The 23,844-nt window shown below is 39.8% G+C and overlaps 1 protein-coding gene across 1 annotated transcript in view; it reads right to left on the bottom strand.

Annotated features, from left to right (window-relative positions):
• Positions 1–2,840: 2,840 nt before the first annotated feature.
• CHSY3 (chondroitin sulfate synthase 3) overlaps positions 2,841–23,844 on the bottom strand; it is a 98,274-nt gene continuing 77,270 nt past the window's right edge. The window contains 1 exon segment of the mRNA XM_033164124.1: positions 2,841–5,706. Within this exon segment, the coding sequence (XP_033020015.1) occupies positions 4,144–5,706 (1,563 nt within the window). The 3' untranslated portion in view covers positions 2,841–4,143.

Genomic DNA, 23,844 nt, shown 5'->3' with positions numbered 1-23,844 from the left:
GGAAGGCTCATGGCCTTAGGAGTGGAGAAACCAGCATTGTTATTCACCTTGCATTACTGATTCCTCTTTCCCCTCTTTTAAAATCTTTAATTAGATCAGTGCCTTTAATCTGATTGCTGGCTAATTAGGTCGGTGGCATTTTTGACTAACCATCTTGAAATATGCCAAGGGTAGACAGGATGGGGGTACACAGTTACTGGAAAAATGAAAGGATAAATACAAGCATTATGTTGAACAGGTTTAATATTTTTTTTTTCTCCTTAAAACCTACTCACTTCTTTCATGGAGGTGGGTAATGTGTAATTGGGCAGATAGTATTTTACAATACAACTCTTGCAGTAATGAGTTGTGGGTGTGCATGGGGGGAATGAATATATCCTACTCTTATATGCAGTCATTTGTCCTTGGCATTTGGGAATTTTACATAAAACAGGGTCCTACAGAGGATGAGATGGTTGGACAGTGTTCTCGAAGCTACTAACATGAGTTTGGCCAAACTGCGAGAGGCAGTGAAGGATAGGCGTGCCTGGCGTGCTCTGGTCCATGGGGTCACGAAGAGTCGGACACGACTGAACGACTGAACAACAACAAGTCCCACATGACTGTTGATCTCAGTTGCAGTATTCCAAACTGTTTCAAGAGGAAGGAAAACCTTTGCACGATCATTAGGTCTCTTGTAAAACTTGTACCACAAGCAAATGGCTAAAATCAACATGACTAGCTAGCACCAAAGGTTCTCTGCCAGATATACTTCTAATTAAACTACAATTAAAACTAAGTTGAATTGAGAGGACAAAATATCTCTGTTTTCATTTGCACTTCAAATTACACATTTTCCCCAACCATAAATTAATAGAGAATTGTGTGAGAAATAATATATCATTTTATCTTCAGGATGTCTGGAGAAATCAGCTATTACTATCTATACTGTCAAAAAGACATGCTTGAAACATAAGCAATGATGCTTGAACAAGACACCAGATGAAAGGGGGGGAACTGTAAGATAATGTAGTTTTGAGACGTATGTTCACAACATAGTGCTGTGTTGTATTTTCTAATTCTGGGTATAACTCATCAGGAATCGACCTGCAATTCAGCAGGATCCTTTGGAGTGGACAACAGCTGTACTTTTTTGGGCACAGCTCCTATTCACCCACTAGGACTTGGGCATGGCAAAACCCCAGTTGACTACAACCTTTATGTCAGTGTCATTTATAGAAGGTATCTGCTCCCACAAAATAGCTACCACGATTTATCTGAGAACAGTTATTCCAAACACAATGCAATATTTTATAACAAACATTTATAATCCAGTTTGTAACAAAGAAATCCATCATATAAACAAATGAATTCGTCATACACTAAATAAATATCTCTAAATAGTAGGAACTAACATTTTAAAGTGTTTTTTTTTTAACACAGGACCCGATCCGGCAAGTCCTTAATACACAGAACTCCCTCTGCAGTCACCCAGTTCAGTTCATGCTCTATGGTGCAATTTAGTCTGATCAAACAATTTAAATTTAGTTCAAAGGTGAGCACAAATATTTTAGCAGGTATATAAAGGAATAATTAAGACAGACTGTCAGGACTTATTTGCCGTCAGCAATGAGCTTAGTTTTTTCAAATGCTGTGCACAGTCAAATGGCATATATATATAGTCAAATTGTAAATTATCTGGAGTTTCAAACAAAGCTTGGCTTGGCTGGATAAATTAAAACAGAACACCATAAGAATGTGCAGATCATGGAAAGTAAAGGTTTTGGCTTTGACATATGGTTACGTTTGTCAATTTGAAGAATTTATATCAGTAACTGGGGAAAACAACATATTTCAGAGACAAAGGATTGAGACTGTGAGTTCTTCTGCCTTTCAGCATCTTGTCTAAATGCCAGAAAAATGAATGATTCCTAATCTGACTTCATGTAAGGCGATGGGAGTACTGTGATGGACACATCAATCTAATGTGTTGGCTTACCCAGATCTAGCTTTTGCATTAGTGAAGTTTTTGATAAACCTAAACTTTTACTATGCATGCAAGAATTTATGACAGTGTCATCTGGCAGAAGGTTTTATACCTTAGGCTAAATATATGCCAGGGACAAACCCCTAGATGCTAGTTATTTCATGACAGCGCCAACCTGGTTTCAATGAAGTGCGCAAGCAATGCAGGGTGCAACTTGTAGCAACGCTCAACCACAAGAGGAGAGAAACGGCTAGTGCTTGGTGGAAAGGCGTGCTTCGCTTGTTTTGAACTAGTATGGATTGCTAGCCATGAAATATGTACATGCGCAAAGGACTGTGAACTGTGATTGTTCAGATATGCAGGGAGATTCTGAGAGATGAAGGGCAGGAAAAGCAAATCATAATTTAAGAATTCCCCAACACTGAGAAGAATGTAAGATTAAAATATGGCAGGAAAAGGCTTTGGGAACCTGGTGATAATACCTTGTCGCTCTGACCACAATATTCCAATCAATTCACGATATTTTTCTTCACTACTAGTTCTTACATCCTCTATGTGATGTCTCTCCAGTTACAATTCATGATGGTTTAAGGGTATATAGATACATGATTGCTAGGTGGGACTTTCGTCATTTTTTAAAAGGAGTTTTGAGGATACATGTTTTAATGCCGCTCAAGGGCATTCCCCTACAAGCCTTATGAGCCCATTCAAGTGTTATCATAACCAAAAGAGATACATATGATGCATTTGAACACATATTATAAGGGGGGTTGCTTCCTTAGAACATCCATAAATATTATATTCTCAGGTTCCCTGTTGATTGCATTATATTAGATATGCATCTTGATTATTATTATTATTTTTTTACATTTCTTGGATATGTCCTCTGGATTCTTAGAACAGTTTTGTTACAAAATATTCTACCTCTCTGTCATAAATGCAGTTTAAAAGAATTTGGGAAAGAAATGGTTTGAAATGGCTATTCCTTTGCTTTTACAAATAATAATAATAATAATACAAAAAACAGACCTAACATTTTGGTATCTAATTGATTTTCCATTCAGTATTCCACAAATATACCTTGACATTGCTGTATTCTTCAGAGAGAGGTCTTAACACATTCCATTTCCTATAAACCTTCACTAATATAAATATATTGGCAAGAACTTTGACCAGCAATAGTAATTTCATACTTAAATAATTACATTTCCTTTTAAGTTTAACAAGGATTGGTTCAGAATATCAATATTAATGCACAATTATAAAAAGACAATATTAAGTACCCTTTTATTTCCCTTTGTATCAAGTGCAGTCTTATGAAAGGAACAAAATATAAAATTATTTATATATTAGAGGCTCATTCTAAACAGAGACAAAGCAACATATTCTTGTCTTTGACAAAAAAAATATGGTGTGTCTGTAGTTTTATTATAAATAACCACATTGTGTCATGATTTCTTCTTGCCAGCAAATGAAGGACATTGGTTCAGAAACCTTCTCAGCATACGTAAATATTTGACTAAGTCATGCTTCCTTGAGAAAACACAGTCCAATTGCATTCAGAGTAGACGGTAATAAGATCATTCGCGTACAACATTTAAGGTTCTTGGTAGCCAGTACCAGTTGCACTTGGAAAGAAAACCCTCAGTTTGTATGTGGTTTTTCCTCTTTTTAAAAAAATAGAGATACAGTCAGTTATTTGTTTACTTTAAAAATTATAAAGATGAAGAATAATACTGTTTATTTTAGTTCTCATATAAATTATAAAACTCAGGTTTGGCAGAGTCTCTTTCCCAGAGGAAGCATAAAGCACTTTTGTGGTATCTTCACCAAAAAATATTTGTATCACATTAAGTTTGACAGACATGATGAAGATTGATATGGCATCCTAAAGCCCAAAGAGAACACTCTTCTGATGCAGCTCCATGTGATGGATGTGCTCCGTGGGATTATTTGATTGCCATGATTTCACTCAGTTTATTGATCAAAGAGAGTAGAAAGACACCACACTGAATCAGTTCAGTAGGAATCTGTAATGTTCCTGATCGCAGACTCTGTTCGTTTGAGGTCGAAAACATATCCTTTGGAAGACAAAAATGGAGTTGTAAGAATGCAACAAACAAAAAGAAAGAAGGAATGAGGTAAAATCCCCTAGGATGGCAGAGCAAGTTAGAATGTCAGGAGAGTGTTCGGTTATACCTGACACCTAAATGTTTTTCTAGCCATATTTCAGCTAGTTGCATGGCAGAGGCAAATGTACTTGCTTTGGACCCCAAACACATCTTGTATTGTTTAGGATCTAGGTTGGGATCACAATGAACTGGATGAAATACATGTACAACTCCCACTTCTTGGCTCCTAAACGCCTTAAGTCCAGAATTTATTACTTTAGTAAAGAGGTCTACGTCCTCAAGTCCCCAGCCTTGAATAGAGGTATCAAATCCACCAGCATTCACAAGGTCACTTTTGTAAATGCAGGTAATCCCAAACCCATAGTCCCTCCAAAACCCAGTTTTCTTTGTGAAAACAAAGTTACTGTCCACTGGAGGGTTGCCCCCATGTGTTACTTTGGGGTCATAATGACTGAAAATAATAGGGTAATAAACCTGTTGTCCTTGAATGGTGTTAGCTCTACACCGCTGGAGAAAATCGGGGGTAAATATTAGATCAACATCGCAAAATAGCAGCAAAGTGTCATTGTCAAACTTAGAGGAGGCCATTTCAAGACCCAAACCTCTAGAGAAAACTCCCGACATTGGAATGATGGTCATGTCCGCCATAGGATACTTCTTTTGATATTCATTGATTAGCTCTGTGTGTTTGCTGGAATCCTGACCAGAATCAGAGTTAAAGAGAATGACTGCCAGCTTTACGTTCTGCTTGGAAATAAGGCAGGTCTTTTCAAAATTCTCCATAAATCTTAGGAATATATCGTATCTCCCTGTGAGAGGGACAAGAATGTGAATCTTCTTGCCACTGCTTCCCCCTATTTCTTTGGTGCCTTGGAATGATGAAAAAATTTTCAGAGAATTAGAAAGGAAGGAGAAAGACTGCATGTCGCTGTTCACGTTTTCTACCAGGCTTCTTACATCCAGCTCTTCTTCCTCTTTGAAAAATGGTTTACTAAATAATTGTTGAAGGTAGGCATGGCGTCGAACTGGAACAGTGACTTTTCTTCCTTTGTGCCTCTTATACAAAAGAAGCAAATCCAGAATGTATTCCACACCATGCAAAGGGTCAACCCTACGGTACCCATACTGTATTTCATTGAAGTCAATCAGTCTTCCTCTAGATTTAGAGTTCTCATTGATCATTTCCATTACCTGCATTACAGTATCATCTAACGCTGCCCGCAGGATGCTATTAATGCTCTGTCTAGGTGGCTGATTCTCAGCCATTGAGTAAAGCAGCTTTCCAGTCAAAAATTCCCATTCAATGACTTCATTCCTGTCACGTGGCTGAAAGCGGTTGAAAGATGGCATCATTCCAAGAAGCTGGTCTTCTTTGCTGATTTCATCGTTACTGAGCTTGCTCATGAGGGCACTTTCCCGGTGAAGCTGGATGGTACGATAACGCAATTCTGAAATTTTACGGGTCAATATGTAATTGTGAAGCCTATACTGATAGGCTGGCCTTTTATTTGGATGAAGTGTAATTGCTGTGTGAATTTTGCTGTTGTGAAGATCTTGTATATAACCCTTCCGGTTGTGTTCGTAGTTTTCATGGAACAACTGCTGCATCTAGAAAACAAAAATAATAACTATTATTAGGTGTGTTTCTTCCAGCTATGAAATATCAGGAAAAACACTGACTCACTTATATTAACTTATTTTTCCTAAATAATACGCTATACTGTAAACTTGCTTTTCACCACTGAATTATTTTTTTTTTTTTAAAAAGGTTTTTCCAACTACAGTATTTCTCTTCACTCACTCATGTAAGGAATAGAAATTATATCTATTTTACAGGAAAATTACTGTATTTTAGAGTAAAAATGTGTATATTGGGGAGAAGGGTAAGGAGAGAAGAGGGAATGGGAGGACCAGCTAATCAGTTCTTCTAATCTTAAAATGTGAAAGCACTATTTCAAGTACATTTTAGTAAGCATCCTAGTCTCATATTTTTAGTGACTTGTATTATTGCTACTACAGTTGGGTGATCGTCTATACAACGTCTATACCAGGCATAGGCAACCTTCGGCTCTCCAGATGTTTTGGCCTACAACTCCCATGATCCCTAGCTAACAGGACCAGTGGTCAGGGGTGATGGGAATTGTAGTCCGAAACATCTGGAGAGCCGAAGGTTGCCTATGCCTGGTCTATACATTTCTGCTCCTACTTGTTATCAATTAATCAAAGTTTTAAAGGAAGTACAAAGTACAAATGCTAAGTACAAGAGCAAAATCGAAGCCTCAGAAGAACAAGTGTGACAAGTTAGGAGCCAACAACCACAGTGAGTCTAAGACGTATTACAACATTCAGACATATTCCCACTTGTTTAGTAATGAATTTATTAGAGCCCTTCTACTCAGCAGGGTCTCCAAGGATCAAGCAATAAACTGCCTCTTAAGGGGATAAATTACAGTGTGTTCTCTGACCCCTTTATAGAATCTACAATAGAAAAAACACATGAGAGACTGTTTCAAGCTCTGAATGAATGCAAGAACACCATCTGTCCTTGGAGGGAACTTTCACAAATCTGTTGTCCGTGATCTTGGAGAATAAAATGTGCCAAACTACTCTTCTGCACTTGGCTATTGTTAAAAAATACAGACAATGGCGTGCATTTGTTTGAAGTAGATTAAGTAAGGCACAGTGAGGGTGGTGTACGTGGGGTCAGCAAACTTTTTCAGCAGGGGGCTGGTCCACTGTCCCTCAGACCTTGTGGGGGGCTGGACTATATTTTGGAGGGGGGGACACAAATTCCTATGCCCCACAAATAACCCAGAGATGCATTTTAAATAAAAGCACACATTCTACTCATGTAAAAAGATTAGGCAGGCCCCACAAATAACTCAGAGGTGCATTTTAAATAAAAGGGCACATTCTACTCATGTAAAAACACGCTGGCCGGATTTAGAAGCCGATTGGGCTGGATCCGGCCCCCAGGCCTTAGTTTGCCTACCCATGATGTGGCCCATTAAGCTGATACATGCAACCCTTGCACTTTTGTTATCTTTTATTCTGCATAACAATAGATTTGGTTTGCACTAGGTCCAAGGACAGCAGGAAACCAACATTTATTAACATTTGTTTGTTTGTTTTCCGCCCTTCACCCTAAGGTCCCAGGATGGGTTACAACATTAAAACACAATATTAAAAACAGTTTAAAACAAGTTACAATCAGAAAGGCAAGGTGGGTCCTAAAAATGTGTGCCTCAAGGGCCAAAAGCCAAAGTTAAGAGGTGCACCTTCAACATTCACCAGAAGCTATAAAATGAAGGTGTTAGACACACCTCTACTGCCTTGGGGGCACCACAGAGAACACGACTAAGACAACTAAACAACAACAAAACAATAATTATAGCTCAAAGAAGAGCTAAAGAAAATTTAAGTCCCAGGAACCAGACGGAGGCTGCATATAAAATCTGGTTCACAACTTTTGCCGTGCATACCCTACGGCGGCTAGAGCAATTGCACCTCCTTTTGCACAAAAAAAATAATTAAGCAATGCTCTAGCTGCACTGAATGCACCACTACGACCTTTCCCAGCTTGCCTGGAACAATGCAATTGGTAGAGTCATGAAATCAGATCCCAAGGTACTTGTAAGAATAAACTTGTTCTGAATTATGGCCAGCCGTGGCCCAAGAATATTTGGCCTCCATTTCAGAAAACACCATAACCTTTTGTTTCCTTATACTTAATAGTTAAGACATTCTTTCCTACAGTAGTCTGCAAATCCGGTAAGCAATCATCAAGAGAACAGCCGGTACAGAGGTTGCGGCTGCTCGTTTATTACAACAATAAATATTTATTAGCTGCTGATTCAGTAGGACCACACCATCTAGCGTTATCTAGTCAACTGCTAAAATGATGTTGTCACTTTATGGAAAAAGTTCACAATACGTTTTCAAGTACAATTCACACGGTTGCACTTTCTGTTTTTAGTGATTAAAAAGACTCACATAGTATAGCAGCTTCGCAGGGAGAAGCTAACCAGATATGCCAGAAGAAACAGCACAGTCCAGAAGGAAGTGAAGGAAGGCGAAACTAAACCTGGTACTGATTGTGTTAATGGAATTCATGTGCATGCTTTTTGTTATGTAAATAGCAGCTCTGTGGACCCTTGGCACCTTAGAAGGTTTGAGTTAGCCTGCTGGCTCTCTCTCTTCCATGGTCCTGAAAAAAAATCACCTCTCTGAAGCTATTGTTTGCATTTCAAAGGAAGCTCCCATTGGTGCCAAAGGAGGCTTCTCTTATAATCCAAACAATAGCTTTCCTGGGGTGATTAATGTTAAATCTGTTGCAGAGAGAGGCAGAGTTAAACTGCATCTCTTAAGACCCACCCTGTCCCAAGACTGCTCAGGCTTTCCCAGCTCTGCTACATACACTACAAAAAGCATCATCATCATCATCATCATCATCAATACTCGCTTTCGGATCATTCCTACTATTTACACAATTGTGCAGTTCTTGATTAATTAATATAAATAAGTTGAACCCCACCCAAAAATATTGAGCATGTATATGCAAAGTTGTGTGCGCATATCTGGAATGAGAGTGGCTCAGTAGGTAGAGCATGAGACTCTTCATCTGAGGGTTGTGGGTTTGAGTCCCACATTGGGCAAAATATGCCTGCATTGCAGGGAGTTGGACTAGTAGGCAAACTAAGGCCCAGGGGCCAGATCTGGCCCAATCACCTTCTAAATCCGGCCCATGGACTGTCCGGGAATCAGCATGTTTTTACATGAGTAGAATGTGTGCCTTTATTTAAAATGCACCTCTGGCTTGATTGTGGGGCATAGGAATTCGTTCATTTCCCCTCCCAAAAAATATAGTCCGGCCCCCCACAAGGTCTGAGAGACAGTGGACCGGCCCCCTGCTGAAAAAGTTTACTGACCCCTGGACTAGATGATCTTCATGGTCTCATCCAACTATGATTCTATAGCATCTTCAGTGCTCTCCCTTCTTAGGTGAGAATGTACAGTTCTAGGAAATTTATTTGCTTGTGGAGAGATACCAGAGATCCATATCTTCAAAGTATCGACTCCTCAGTGTTTTCTCTCTCCTTCTCCCCCTCCACACATGCAAGTGCAAGCACATGCAGATTATTTTGGATATTGTTTTACCCCTTTGGTGTGTGTTTGTAAAAAATGTACGGTACTTCTGAAAATTTCTGAGTTCTTCTGAACATGCCAACAGCACTGCCACCATCCCATTTGTGTGATATCCTTTTGTCTACATAAGTATCAGCACTCGAGACTGAATGTCAGAAATAAAGGGAATGACAGCTGTTTTTTTCCCTCAGTTTTGATTATACTTCCCAGCTTTCAGACTACAGTTAAAGCAACTCAGTATTTCTATGGATTATATTCCCATCTTCTCAAATGGGAAATCCTTTTAGCTCTGGGGGAAAACATTATTATAAAACAGGGCCTCGTAAGGAGGGGGAAAACATTTTGCAAGCATTATTAAAGAGAGGGACATTTCAAAAACATTTATGCAAACATGCAGAGGCCTGGTACAATGGATTTTATAAGTCTTTGTCCTTCTTTTAAACCATTAGAAACTTTGTTGAAGTACAGAATACACAATTACGCTGGGCCCTTAGGCAATGCTGCACCACTACAAATCCAATTCTGGCCTTATTGATTCAAGTCGAAAAATGGAATACAATCAGAGGCAACGTAGAAGGGCTCCTACAGAGTGCAAAGATTTTCTGCTTTTGATTTGTAGTGACCCTTTTACTTTAGTTTAAGTCACATATTTCATTCTAGTAATACATAACAATTTGTGTGAATTATCTGTAATTAGCAATGATTCATAGCATTTATCCTGAAAGTATATGACTTCTGAGTCCAGTAGAGGATTCCATTGTAAATGGAGCAGGATATTTCAATTTTAAGGTCACAATGCACAATCCATTCTTTGTCCCCCATAGAAGTCCAATTATCTACAACAGGTCAGAGATGGTGTAGTCCATAATCTAATAAGCATTTTCTGCAGAATTCATTACCAGTACATAAAAACAAAATGAAAACTGAAAATCAAATTAAAAGCCCATTCCCTTGTATAAAATATGTTAATCATTAAGTCAAACAACCTAGTCGTCGTCGTCCCCCAGTGTTTGATGCTGAAGTTTAGCAAATCCAAACCACTGTTTAAGTATTAGATTTAAAAAGCAGTTTGTGATTTGCAGCGAGAACAGCAATGGCAGAAACTGCACAGACAACTCAGAAGACACACACTCTTTGTAGGCTGCGGTGGTTTATGGTTTATAGCTATATAATATTCCTGAATGCTTATTGCTAACTTGCACAATTACGTATTAGCAATATGCATCTGCTTCAGACAAAGCCTGAATGCTAAAGTGAAGCTCCACTTCAGTTTGGCATTTGGGCCTCCTCCAAAGCGAAGTAGGGTGTCCCTGAAACAAGGGGAGGCACTTTGGAGCTTTCTATGAGCAGCAACTGCTCTGAAGTCCTGCATCAGGGCTTCGTAAGCTGTCATGATTTACGCACTTTTCAATGGTGGCTGGTGCCCATTGGGTCTGGTCGGGCAGAAGACAGAGAGGCCAACACTCAATTGCACCAGAGCCAATGACTCATTCTAGTTTTGTCCCCATCCTCCTCCCTGTTGAGTTCTACAAGGGCACCACTGAGACCAAGGAGGTGTAAGTTGACTCTCTGGACTAAATAGAAGAAGGGGCTCTTCTTTGCAGACAGAGATAGCCTGGACACAGTTACCCAGCATAGGAGCCAACTCCTAGGGGCTTTAGCCCCCACAATAAAATATTTGAGGGGGCCGGCTCCCCACAAAGTTGATGGCCATTGCCATTCAAATGGTGTGTGTGCACTGCATCATGCGATCAATTATGTGGGATGGGGCTTACCTGGGCACCCACAATATCTTGTGGGGACCCAGCCAGATGGGCGGGGTACAAATAGATTATTATTATTATTATTATTATTATTATTATTATTATTATTATTATTATCTTATTCAACTTGGCACTCCTGTTACCCAGACTCTGGTAACCTGTAAAGTGGACTACTGCAAAGTGTTGTACACTGGACTGCCTTTCAAGACTGTTCAAAAACTGCATCTGGTACAACACAGACACTAACTCAAAACTGGTCGTTGTGAATACCTTACCCCTTGTCAGTGCTTAACTGTTCCAATAGCTCCTGATCCATTTCTAAGCAAAATTCAATGAGCTCTATTGTGGGGGTGTCCTTTAGACAGGCCAGGAAGCTGCAGCAAGTGCAAAATTTGCAACTTGCTCACTGGAGCAGCTGATCGCCACCATGTTACACCACTGCTGAAAGAACTGTACTGGGTACCAATTACCCAGCTGTATGCTTAATGGATAAATGCAAGGGTCTGGGGCTTAGCTTCAAGGCGCTACAAAGTTTATGTAGGATCTGGGTGCTTGAAGGATTTTCTGTGTCTACAACTGATAGTATCTTTAGATGACCTCCTCAATCTGATGAGGATGGAAGGCAGCTGAACAGATGACATTCACCAATGGATTCTGCCCCCCCCCTCCAGAAGGCTTGCCTGGCAACCCGTTTTGCTGGCTTTTCAATTTCAGGCAGACCTTCTGCTTTCCCAGGCTTTTTACATATGTACTGAGTTTAAGAGAAATAATATTTTGAATATTATTTTAGTGTTGTTCTTGCCTTTATATTGTAAACTTCTCTAGATGATGTTAATTGAATGGCAATATATAGACTCCATTCTGGTGGCTCCATCTCAGCCGCCAAAGGGTCTCAGATTACACAGAGACATCCATTGTTCACTAATTTAGGCAGCTGTGTACTGCATGCACTTGCCTGTTGAAGGGCTGTTTGTGTGCGCGTGCAAACAAGTAGTCAGTGCTTCAGACTGTTAACCAGAAGATTGGTGGTTCAAGCCTGCCCACCCAGGGACAGTTGTGAGCAGAATTCATGCATTGCAGGGGGTTGAACTAGATCAGAAGTTCACAAAAGTATTTGGCCTACTGCCCCCTTTTCAGGAAAAAAAATATATTACCCAGCGCCCCCTTGGAAATTTACCTTCTTTAAATTATCACTATGACTTTAACTCTATGTTACACCAGTAGGTGTCATTACACAACAGACGAGACATGTGCAAATGCTTCTTCAAAACTGATTAAGTAGACTAGGTCCCGGGATTAAAAACCAATGGGGGGAGGGGACTGGAGTGACTTCAATAATAACAGCAGGGGAATAAAAGGGAAACTAGAACCATGCTAAAAGTTAAAACAAAATAAAATAAAAATTCTTTCCAGTAGCACCTTAGAGACCAACTAAGTTTGTTCTTGGTATGAGCTTTCGTGTGCATACACACTTCTTCAGATACACTGAAATGGAAGTCACTAGACCCTTATATATAGTGAGAGAGTGAGGATGGGTATAACTCAGAAGGGTGGTGGGAATGGGTGATTGGCTGATGGGCGTGGAAAACCTGTTGATGACTGTTAACGACTGCAATTGGTCTGCAGGGAAAGGTAAGGGGTGACTATGGCAGACCAACACGGCTACCCACCTGTAACCATGCTAAAAGTTGTTAGAACACTGTCAACGATATCAAACTTTCTTTGGGAAACTCACCCAGGACTACAAACCAAAACTGTTTAACATATAGCATGGCTTCTATAACAAGATTTATCTTAGCTCAGAATTAATTTTCTTGCATACAGACACATGTTCACACACAGAGGAGCAGCCAGTTCACAACTGAGGAACCGAACATCCTGCCTTCTCTTTCTTCCATTGTTAGCACATAAAAAAAAATCAAATTAAGATTTTAGCCCTCATGGTGTAATCAAGGAGATTAAGTACAGCTTCCTCCCAGCTGATTTTATTAACATTAAAGTTTTATGATAAATTATGAACATCCCTAGAGCTAAACATCCAATTAAAATAGCATAAGCATGGCAGGATGTCTATTACAATGTTTTTCTTAGAAGAAATTTTAATTATATTGCCATTATACTTTTCCAGCGCCATAGTTATGTTTTGTTAGGGGATGAGATGAAAATACAGCATTAATTAGCATAAATGTATTCTTAAAACCTTATAGAGAATCAGTCTTAACAAAACAAAACAAAACAAAAAAGTAAAATCCAAGCTGGAATTACATGCTTCACAGAGATTGAAAATACCACATTTACAATTCCTCTTCCATCTTAATAGAGAATTAACAGGATGTTATGGATTGTCGCACTGTGAGGGTTATGAATTACCGGTAGTTGCTACCACTAATGAGCAAAAGAAAACCCACAGACAATGCTACATGATATATTAAGAACAGATCATACGCACCCCACACCTCTTCTGTTTTACAGATCAGCATATGCCAAAATAGGAGTATTGCTATAACCTACCCTTGACAGGGATGTGGGTGGCGCTGTGGGTTACACCACAGAGCCCAGGGCTTGCCGAACAGAAGGTCGGCGGTTCAAATCCCCACGACGGGGTGAGCTCCCGTTGTTCGGTTCCAGCTTCTGCCAACCTAGCAGTTCGAAAGCACGTCAAAGTGCAAATAGATAAATAGGTACCACTCCAGTGGGAAGGTAAATGGCATTTCTGTGCGCTGCTCTGGTTCGCCAGAAGTGGCTTAGTCATGCTGGCCACATGACTCGGAAGCTGTATGCGGGCTCCCTTGACCAGTAAAGCGAGCACCGCAACCCCAGAGTCATCCACAACTGGATCTAATGGTCAGGGGTCCCTTTACCTTTACCTTTCTTTACCCTTGACAGAAAGCTGATCTTAATGCAAGGCTGATCCTACTATGGATGCTACTATCCTGAAAGTGATCTCTCCAACGTCAACTATCATCAGCATATGAGTGATAACCAATTCCAAATCTTCTGATGACCTCATCCACTGGCTTCAAATAAATACGCTGAAAACTTAGCGGGGTAGAATGGATCCCCGAGCGCATCCCCTAACATAAATACCATGGGAGAAAAGTAAAAGGCTTTCCTGGTGGGAATGGAACTAATGAAAAACGATGATTCCAATCTCCACCCCGGAGAGCCTATCCAGAAGGGTACCATGGCCGATGGTATTAAATACCACCAAGAAATCCAACAGAATCAATTCAGTTGCATTCACCCAACTTCTCTGGGTAGAGGTAATCTATTACGGCAACCAAGTTCCCAATGTGAGTCAGAATTCAAACTGCAACAAATATAGGTATTAGTTTCATCTGGAGTTAGTCAGCTATCACACAATTCAACACCTTGCACAAGAAACATCTGTGATTGTTTAATTAGGATTAGAACAACTACCAACCAATCTATAGCCTTTTAAACTGGTGTGTGTGTGTGTGTGTTACTGTTTCTGTTTATAACTATGGTGTGTATTTTGGTTTTGGTTTTTTGCTTAGATTCATAAGATGTTTGTGGGGGGTTCTATTGTAGAAGTGAAATATGGGGTGTAAATGTTCTAAAAAACTGATCTTTTATTTTTCCTCTTGGGGTTACATTTTCATTTATGTCCATGTCATTCCAGTTTGAATGGAATAGTCTTAATACATTTTGTGGCTCATGAGATGATATTAGAAGCAATGTACTCCCTAGGCTGATGGTCTAATACAGTAACGAATGCGATCACAACTCCTTGATATGTTATAAAACAAGCAATCTTGTGCTTGAGACATTTCCAGTTATAAAGAACTATTGCTGTATGGTACAAATATCTAACTACATTTAGCTGCACTACAGATGCTCAATAGAATCCCAGTGCTATTAATTCAGCGCTATCACTGAAATCTTATTAGAGGAATACAAGTTGTTTATTAGTCACAGTTCCACATCTGTCATCTTCTACCTCATATTTCAGTGAATGATACTTGTAAACTTGTTGTGGGAAGCAGATAGGATATGTCAATAGAAAAAATAAATAAATATTTTTTCCACTTTCTTCTTTTGTGTGCATTACATAAATGTTGCTTAATCAACAAGGTCACTGTATTACTGCATAGAACATCTGGTTAATTCTGGGAATCAAGTTTTATTTCCTCCGACAAATCCACAACCCACATCTGTCAATTTCAAACCATATGGTTAATTAAAACCACCCAAATTGTGACCTTCTAAAAATCCATAGTGCGAATAATAATGAAATCAGTTGGAAAACATTATTTCCAATCCTATCATTTATTTCCTAGATTCTTTTATTCAATATTGACTGGCTCTGAACACTACAAGATGCCTGAATGCTGAGTGACACATTTATATAAAATAAATGCACAAAACATGTGTGCCACTGAATCTCCTTTTCAGTGAGAGTTTGCCTTTAGACATAGGAAAACCTCAAATCGCTCAAACCTGGTTTGTATGTCACGCTAAGGCATGGGTAGGCAAACTAAGGCCCGGGGGCCAGATCTGGCCCAATTACCTTCTAATTCTGGTCCACAGATGGTCCAGGAATCAGTGTGTTTTTACATGAGTAGAATGTGTCCTTTTATTTAAAATGCATCTCTGGGTTATTTGTGGGATATAGGAATTTGTTCATTCCCCCCCCCCAAATATAGTCCAGCCCCCCACAAGGTCTGAGGGACAGTGGACCGGCCCCCTGCTGAAAAAGTTTGCTGACCCCTGCACTAAGGTATATTATGGCTTGACTTGGATGTAAAATCATATGAGCTCTAAGCAATGCTTTCAAAGAAAAATGGCATCGGTGCTCACCATAAAGTTGCTGCAGTAAGTCCCACAATTTTAACATGGGGGGGGAGGTGCCAGTACTGAATACACTTGAATATCCCAGAAAATAATAATAATAATAATAATAATAATAATAATAATAATTCATTTGTACCCCACACATCTGGCTGGGTCTCCCCAGCCACTCAAATATTAAAATACATTAAAATAAAAGCATTGGCTCTGAGACAGGAGATTGCAGCTGCTTTGCACCTTCCCTCTTGTTCTGCTGCTAAGCTGCCCTAAGCCACAGCCTGGTTTAGCATGTTGTCCAGACTTGGACTCATGGTTTAGCTCTCCCCAGACTAACTGTGAGGTGTAACCAAGGCCTCTCCTATGGTTTACCCACAAAAACTAAGCCACAAGCCCAGATTCGGGAGATATGCTTCAGCAAACCGTGGCTTAGCTCAAGGTAACACAACAGCAGGATTACCAGGGAGCAGCAAAGCAGCCATGATTGCCTCTCTGGGAAGCAATCTAAGCCATGTGCTAAGCCATGGTTTGACTAAGTATGACATGTGTCTCTGCTTGTTGCTTCTTGCAACATTGATAGCTGCTTCCGAATTTCGTTTTCCAAACGCATTACAGTGGTACCTCCGGTTACAGTCGGGATCCATTCCGGAGCTCCAGTCCAATCCCGAGGTTTCTGCAACTGGAGCTGCCTGTTCTGCGCATGCACGCAGCGCGATAGAGCACTTCTGCACATGCGAGTGTGGTGAAACCCGGGAATATACTTCCGGGTTTGCAGTGTGCATATCCCGAAGGATACGTAACATGAGGGGCATGTAAGTAGAGATACCACTGTACTCATTGAAGCAATTCTAACAATTCTAATATACAAAGCCTGTAACAATTTGGGACCAGTTTACTTACAATATCATCTTACCCTACATGTGCCCACTTGACTGCTTTGGTGGGTAGAACTGGCCCTACAATGGATGCAGCATAATGACCGTTCCCCACATCAAACGGGGTGCGCATTTTGCATGGTCGCGCACATCCCCCTTTGATCCCAGGGCAGCACATGGTTGGCTGGCACCACCTTCCCAGGTCAGATACCTGTGGTCTCTACCTACTCAGCCAGCTGTCCAATCCGGCCTGGGGAGGTGTTGCCAGGGGGATTGGCCAGGTAGGAGGAGGGACCACACAGTGCACACAATAGAAGGTGAGACATACCACAATCAAGTGGTGTATAAATTTTATTAAATGAATAAATAAACTTCTTTCAAAAGTTTGCACCATTAGTATTCTTTGAAAATTCATTCCTTAGAAGGTTCACTGTTTCTACCAGGACTCAGTAACGTTAGAAACTGAAAATTGTAATTTCCAGAAAAACTGCCAGGAGATTACGGGATAAATATTTTCTGATTCCAAATAAGTAATTTATATATATATGTAGTAAGTATTTCTTTTCTATCTATCAATCTATGAACTCTGGGATGAGTTAAGAAACACGCCCAAATCCTCTGTATTATTCCCATCTTTTATAGCAAACTCAAGACTTGTGCCACCAGGACTGAAGCCAGAACAAGGTCATGAGAAACAAGAGGAAAGTATCAGCATACTTGAGAAAACTCTGAGGTTTACAGAAGTACAAAGAATATTTAAAAAACAGTGGAGCAATGCATTGCAATGGAGCAATGCAAAACAAAAACCAGTCCAACAAGGGCTTAAGCCCTGGGACTGGAAAAGACGGGTGCAATGGGAAGAGTCATTGGGGGGGGGGTGTCTTTGAATGCCCTGCAAGGAAGGAATGGCAAACTGGAACCCTGAACAGGAACAGTTCTTTTTAGGAGAAAGGATACAGTTCTTTTGCTGCAAGAGCTACTTGTAGAAAATAATTTTCTCTAGAAATAAAAGGCACAATATTCTGGATGGTTTGATGCCAACAGTATGAACCCTTTCAAGTTTACTCATAAATAAGTTTCACTTTGTTCAGAAGATCTTCAGTGTTTGTAGGACTGCCGCTTAAGTGCAGAATTATCTTCAAAATAAAGCAGTTTCTTCAAAGCAGAAGGAAGGGTGCTGAATAATCTACAAAATAGGCTGAACACAATATAACAATGCCACTCCAAGGTAAATAATTAATTGCAACCCCTTTCTTTAATATAAAGCTACGCAAGCATAAAATTGAAAGATTGCCATGAAACTGCTTATAGAGGAGAAGTGGAGGAGTAGGACCAGTGCCAATTGCATAAATTGTGCCTGGCCCTGGCAGCAAACCATTACCCGGTACTTTCATCTAACCAGTTACGGTCCAAGCCTACTATGACACTGCAACAATATTATCTTTTTTTTCAGAATAAATATTTTTCGATCGGATAAAAGTGAATTATGTAAGATCAGGCTTTATCTAGGTTAATGAACAGATGGAATTGTCTTTCTGTCTTTTCTTTCTAACCTACCTGTGATTCATTCTGTGGTTTGGGACAGGTTCTTTTTGTTTCCAAAGTTTTAAGACAGCTTTTGCCACACCAATATATGTATTTCCATAAAAGTACAATAGTGTAGCGGTAGTTACATTGTTGTTGGGGGTTTTTTGGGTCAGGACAAAAATGTGGAGGAAGTATGCATTTTGGCCAGTAAAAACTTAAAAACTAACAACCTTTTTGTGGGATACATTTTTATGGTCTAAAATCTACTTCAATGTTTCTTCTTAATCAGACTTAATCAGAATTCTGGCATGGGAAATCCTTAATTTAGCACCCTCAGGATGGAGTTTGATTTGACAAATTATATAACAGCATGGTTTTATCACAGGCAGAAATTGCTTTGTTATTAATATAATAGTGAAAACCTGCGATTTGACAAGAAAACGCAGAACAAAATTTGTATGACTTGTCAAGAAATCTGTTCCATTGAGGTAAAACACTAGAGACAGGTTGGGGCATTAAAATGCAGACTAATTGGGGATTATATGCAGCTCCTATAATTTAGTATATTTGTCTATAAGTGCTTTTCACTGAAAAATTGCCTGCAGGCCATTCTCCATTTCAATCATGCTAAACAGGACATAGATAGAAAAAACAACTATGTTTTAATGGTCATTTCCCCATGGAAGATGATTTTGGTTAAGTGTTTATGTACAAATACTCTGATGTACATTGGTTACAGCAGTTAGCATGCTAATTGGGATTATAGACCAAGTTCAGAAATACCATTTAACTGAGTGAAAAGGAGCTCCTGGATTAATAATGGAAATGTTATGTAAGGAAGCTTTTGCTGTTGGGAAAGTGTCTTGTTTAATGTTTACAGATACACTTGCAACAGCAAATATCTAAGTATCTATAATAAACAAATAAAAAGGCACAGTAGGATGTTCAAAAACTGCTTTTAAAATATTGTTCTCTAGATTTTCTCCATAATTTATGTAGTCTATATTCATCACCCATATTCTATCCATGCATGTTAAACCCTGAATTACCCCCTTGGCCCCTGTTTAAAATTAAGAAACAAAACCACACACATTTTATTATTACTCATGTCTAGGAATTCCAATAACTTCATTTTCTCCGGAAGTGATGCCTTGAAAGTGATGTTGCGTCTTGGAAGCTCTATGCATAAAGAACTGACTGCCCATAAATATAGCATAACGAGACAGAGAAAATGAAAATGAAATAGCTTTCACTATTCCTAGTAAAGCAGACACCATCTCCTAAGAAAAAGAAAGCAGGATATGATCAAGGAAATTTTGTTATCAACTCAGTTAAGTACAATCTTGGCATGTGAACAGGCTTCCATTCATGTCTCATACACACTAAAGGTGGCTATTCAGCTCCATTCACATGGACTCCTACATTACCAGGTGCTCCTTGAGATATCATGGAATAGGTTGGTCTATACATAGAGAGGCTTTTTCCTAAGGTATGCTGGACCCAGGCTGTTAGGTCACATAGTGCTGTAGTCACAGAACAACTGCTTCAAAATTTGCTGAATATGGCCTTGTCGATTCAAGAGGTGAACTATGCCACTGTGCAAATAGCTTTGCATTTTTTCTCTAAGCATTTATTTGCTGCAGAAAGTGACACTTTCCTGGACACCAGTCCAGAATGTATTGCTCTGAGGAAAGACACGCACGCGCGCACACACACACACACACACCCTACAGTGCGGCTCTTACACAGCTGACGGGTGGAGAAAGTTCTTCCATGCATGTCAGCTGATATGCGGAGAAGTGATTTCCGCTGCTGTGCTACCCCGTACATAAGCTAGTCAGGTGCCTGAAGATGGGGGTGCCCTGGGCTCTGGGAAGGGTCTCCTTGCAAGCCAGAAGGACTCTCCAGGGTGCTCCCCATTTCCGGGACCCACTTCCAGAGTCCTGGCACCATGTGTGTGTTTGTTTGTGTGGTTGTGTACAAATAGAGCAGGCATAAACGGGGAGCTTCTTGTAGTTCATATAATTGCAAGTCTAATTCAAGAACTGCATTCTTAAGAACCTACACCTATGACTCTGAAGCTCAGTGGCAACAAAATACACACACACATTCAGCTGGAGGAAAACACAGTCCCTTAGCTTAGGTGCTAGAATAAGAAAATTAGTTGCCTTGCTGGGTCAGCATCACACAATCACTGGTGTGCTGGGGTGGGATCTAAAATGTGGTGAAGAATCCAGGGCTATGCTGACGTTTTCAAAGGTTCAGGGACCCTTGCTCAGACAGTGCAGTGACAACAGTCATTTTCTCTTGTAAGTGCTTCAAACTTTGGTCAACTCAGGATTCGTCCATTAAACTTAAAATAAAAAACAAGCAAACCTTTCTAATATCTCACTTTTCAAGTGCCACAATGGAAAAATGTGTGCAACTTTAAAAAGTTATTAAAATGATTTAAATAAACACATTTCCCAGTGATTCCTAGAATTATATTCCCTGTATCACAAGTCATCTCAGAAGATGTATCAAAATTGTACTTTACAGTGGTTAATTTCTGGATATGACACAAACTTTCCTTTTTGCTGTAAAGTTAATTACGACAGAGTGAAAGAGAGACTTGGCTATAAACTGGAGCAGTCTCAGAAGAAAGCTCTAAAGTCTTGACACTGAACAAAGATCCTTATATCTGAATGAAACCCAGTGCGGCAAGCAGCCAAAAGAGCAAACATTATACTCTGCTTTTACAGTAAATTACATAATTTCACAGTTACATATTCATCTGAATATATTACATCATAGCACTGAATAGGTGCTTACAAATCCTAGCCTGTGGTGGTATCAATAAGTCTTTACCTGGTTGAATGTCACAGTTCATAATTTAATGTACAAATAGCAGTATGAAAGATTCATTTTCCCAAAACACATTAGGCAAGCACAACAGAAAGGTTTAAAAGGATTGGGACGCTAACTTAATATCTAGCTGGTATGTTAATAAAAATGTTTGCTCTATGCTGCTATTGAAGGTGGAAGCCACAAGGTAAATGAAGTGTATTTAAAATTAAATTCAAAAGCTGGTCTATTTGATAGAAAAAACAGAAGCAGATATTAAACTTACAGGCAACAACGTTTTACAACTTTTTGGCTTTTTATATACGACTGGCGTGAGGGTCTGTTCATGTCATATAGTACACACGGCATGATGTTTCTCTGTGAGAAACAATTCATTAAAGAGGCATTTGTCACCCTAGGCTTCTTGGAGGGAGGCGCAGGGTACAAATGCAATAAATAGCAATAATAACAACAACAACAAACATAACCATAGAAGAATAAAAAGATGAAAGCGATTGAAGAATAAAAAGATGAAAGTATCTGTCCATCATGTATTGTCCAGTGTGGACTGCAAAAACCCTTTAAGATTGCTGTGATTGTTTTGTTTGTTTTGTTTTGATTATTATATTATGTATTTTGTGTTTTTCTACTGTAAACCAAGGCAGTCCTTTTAACATCACAGTAATCCAAGTTTATGCACCAACTTCCAGTGCTGAAGAAACTGAAATTGACCAATTCTATGAAGACTTACAACACCTTATAGAAATGACACCAAAGAAGGATGTTCTTCTCATTATAGGGGATTGGAATGCTAAAGTAGGGAGTCAAGAGATAAAAGGAACAACTGGCAAGTTTGGCCTTGGAGTTCAAAATGAAGCAGGGCAAAGGCTAATAGAGTTCTGTCAAGAGAACAAGCTGGTCATCACAAACACTCTTTTCCAACAACACAAGAGACGACTCTACACATGGACATCACCAGATGGGCAACATCGAAATCAGATTGATTATATTCTCTGCAGCCAAAGATGGAGAAGCTCTATACACTCAGCAAAAACAAGACCTGGAGCTGACTGTGGCTCTGATCATCAGCTTCTTATAGCAAAATTCCAGCTTAAACTGAAGAAAGTAGGAAAAACCACTGGGCCAGTAAGATACAATCTAAATCAAATTCCTTATGAATACACAGTTGAAGTGAAAAACAGGTTTAAGGACTTAGATTTGGTGGATAGAGTGCCTGAAGAACTGTGGATGGAGGCTCGTAACATTATACAGGAGGCAGCAACGAAAACCATCCCAATGAAAAAGAAATGCAAGAAAGCAAAGTGGCTGTCCAATGAGGCCTTAAAAATAGCGGGGGAGAGAAGGCAAGCAAAATGCGAGGGAGATAGTGAAAGATACAGGAAATTGAATGCAGATTTCCAAAGAATAGCAAGGAGAGACAAGAGGGCCTTTCTAAACGAACAATGCAAAGAAATAGAGGAAAATAACAGAATGGGAAAAACCAGAGATCTGTTCAAGAAAATTGGAGATATGAAAGGAACATTTCGTACAAAGATTACCACAATTAAGGACAAAAGTGGAAAGGACCTAACAGAAGCAGAAGACATCAAGAAGAGGTGGCAAGAATACACAGAGGAACTATACCAGAAAGATATAGAGGTCTCATACACCCCAGGTAGTGTGGTTGCTGACCTTGAGCCAGACATCCTGGAGAGTGAAGTCAAATGGGCCTTAGAAAGCCTTGCTAACAACAAGGCCAGTGGAAGTGATGATATTCCAGCTGAACTATTTAAAATCCTAAAAGATGATGCTGTTAAGGTGCTACACTCAATATGCCAACAAGTTTGGAAAACTCAGCAGTGGCCAGAGGATTGGAGAAGATCAGTTTACATCCCAATCCCAAAGAAGGGCAGTGCCAAAGAATGCTCTAACTACCGCACAATTGCACTCATTTCACACGCTAGCAAGGTTATGCTTAAAATTCTACAAGGCAGGCTTAAGCAGTACGTGGACCGAGAACTCCCAGAAGTGCAAGCTGGATTTCGAAGGGGCAGAGGAACCAGAGACCAAATTGCAAACATGCGCTGGATTATGGAGAAAGCTAGAGAGTTCCAGAAAAACATCTACTTCTGCTTCATTGACTACGCAAAAGCATTTGACTGTGTCGACCACAGCAAACTATGGCAAGTTCTTAAAGAAATGGGAGTGCCTGATCACCTCATCCATCTCCTGAGAAATCTGTATGTGGGACAAGAAGCTACAGTTAGAACTGGATGTGGAATAACTGATTGGTTCAAAATTGGGAAAGGAGTACGACAAGGCTGTATATTGTCCCCCTGCTTATTTAACTTATATGCAGAATTCATCATGCGAAAGGCTGGGCTGGATGAATCCCAAACCGGAATTAAGATTGCCGGAAAAAATATCAACAACCTCAGATATGCTGATGATACAACCTTGATGGCAGAAAGTGAGGAGGAATTGAAGAACCTTTTAATGAGGGTGAAAGAGGAAAGCGCAAAATATGGTCTGAAGCTCAACATCAAAAAAACTAAGATCATGGCCACTGGTCCCATCACCTCCTGGCAAATAGAAGGGGAAGAAATGGAGGCAGTGAGAGATTTCACTTTCTTGGGTTCCATGATCACTGCAGATGGTGACAGCAGTCACGAAATTAGAAGACGCCTGCTTCTTGGGAGAAAAGCAATGACAAACCTAGACAGCATCTTAAAAAGCAAAGACATCACCTTGCCGACAAAGGTCCGTATAGTTAAAGCTATGGTTTTTCCAGTAGTAATGTACGG

Source organism: Lacerta agilis, chromosome 11 (assembly GCF_009819535.1).
Source record: "Lacerta agilis isolate rLacAgi1 chromosome 11, rLacAgi1.pri, whole genome shotgun sequence".
Classification (NCBI taxonomy): Eukaryota; Metazoa; Chordata; class Lepidosauria; order Squamata; family Lacertidae; genus Lacerta; species Lacerta agilis.
This window is presented reverse-complemented; position numbering and strand designations above follow the sequence as displayed.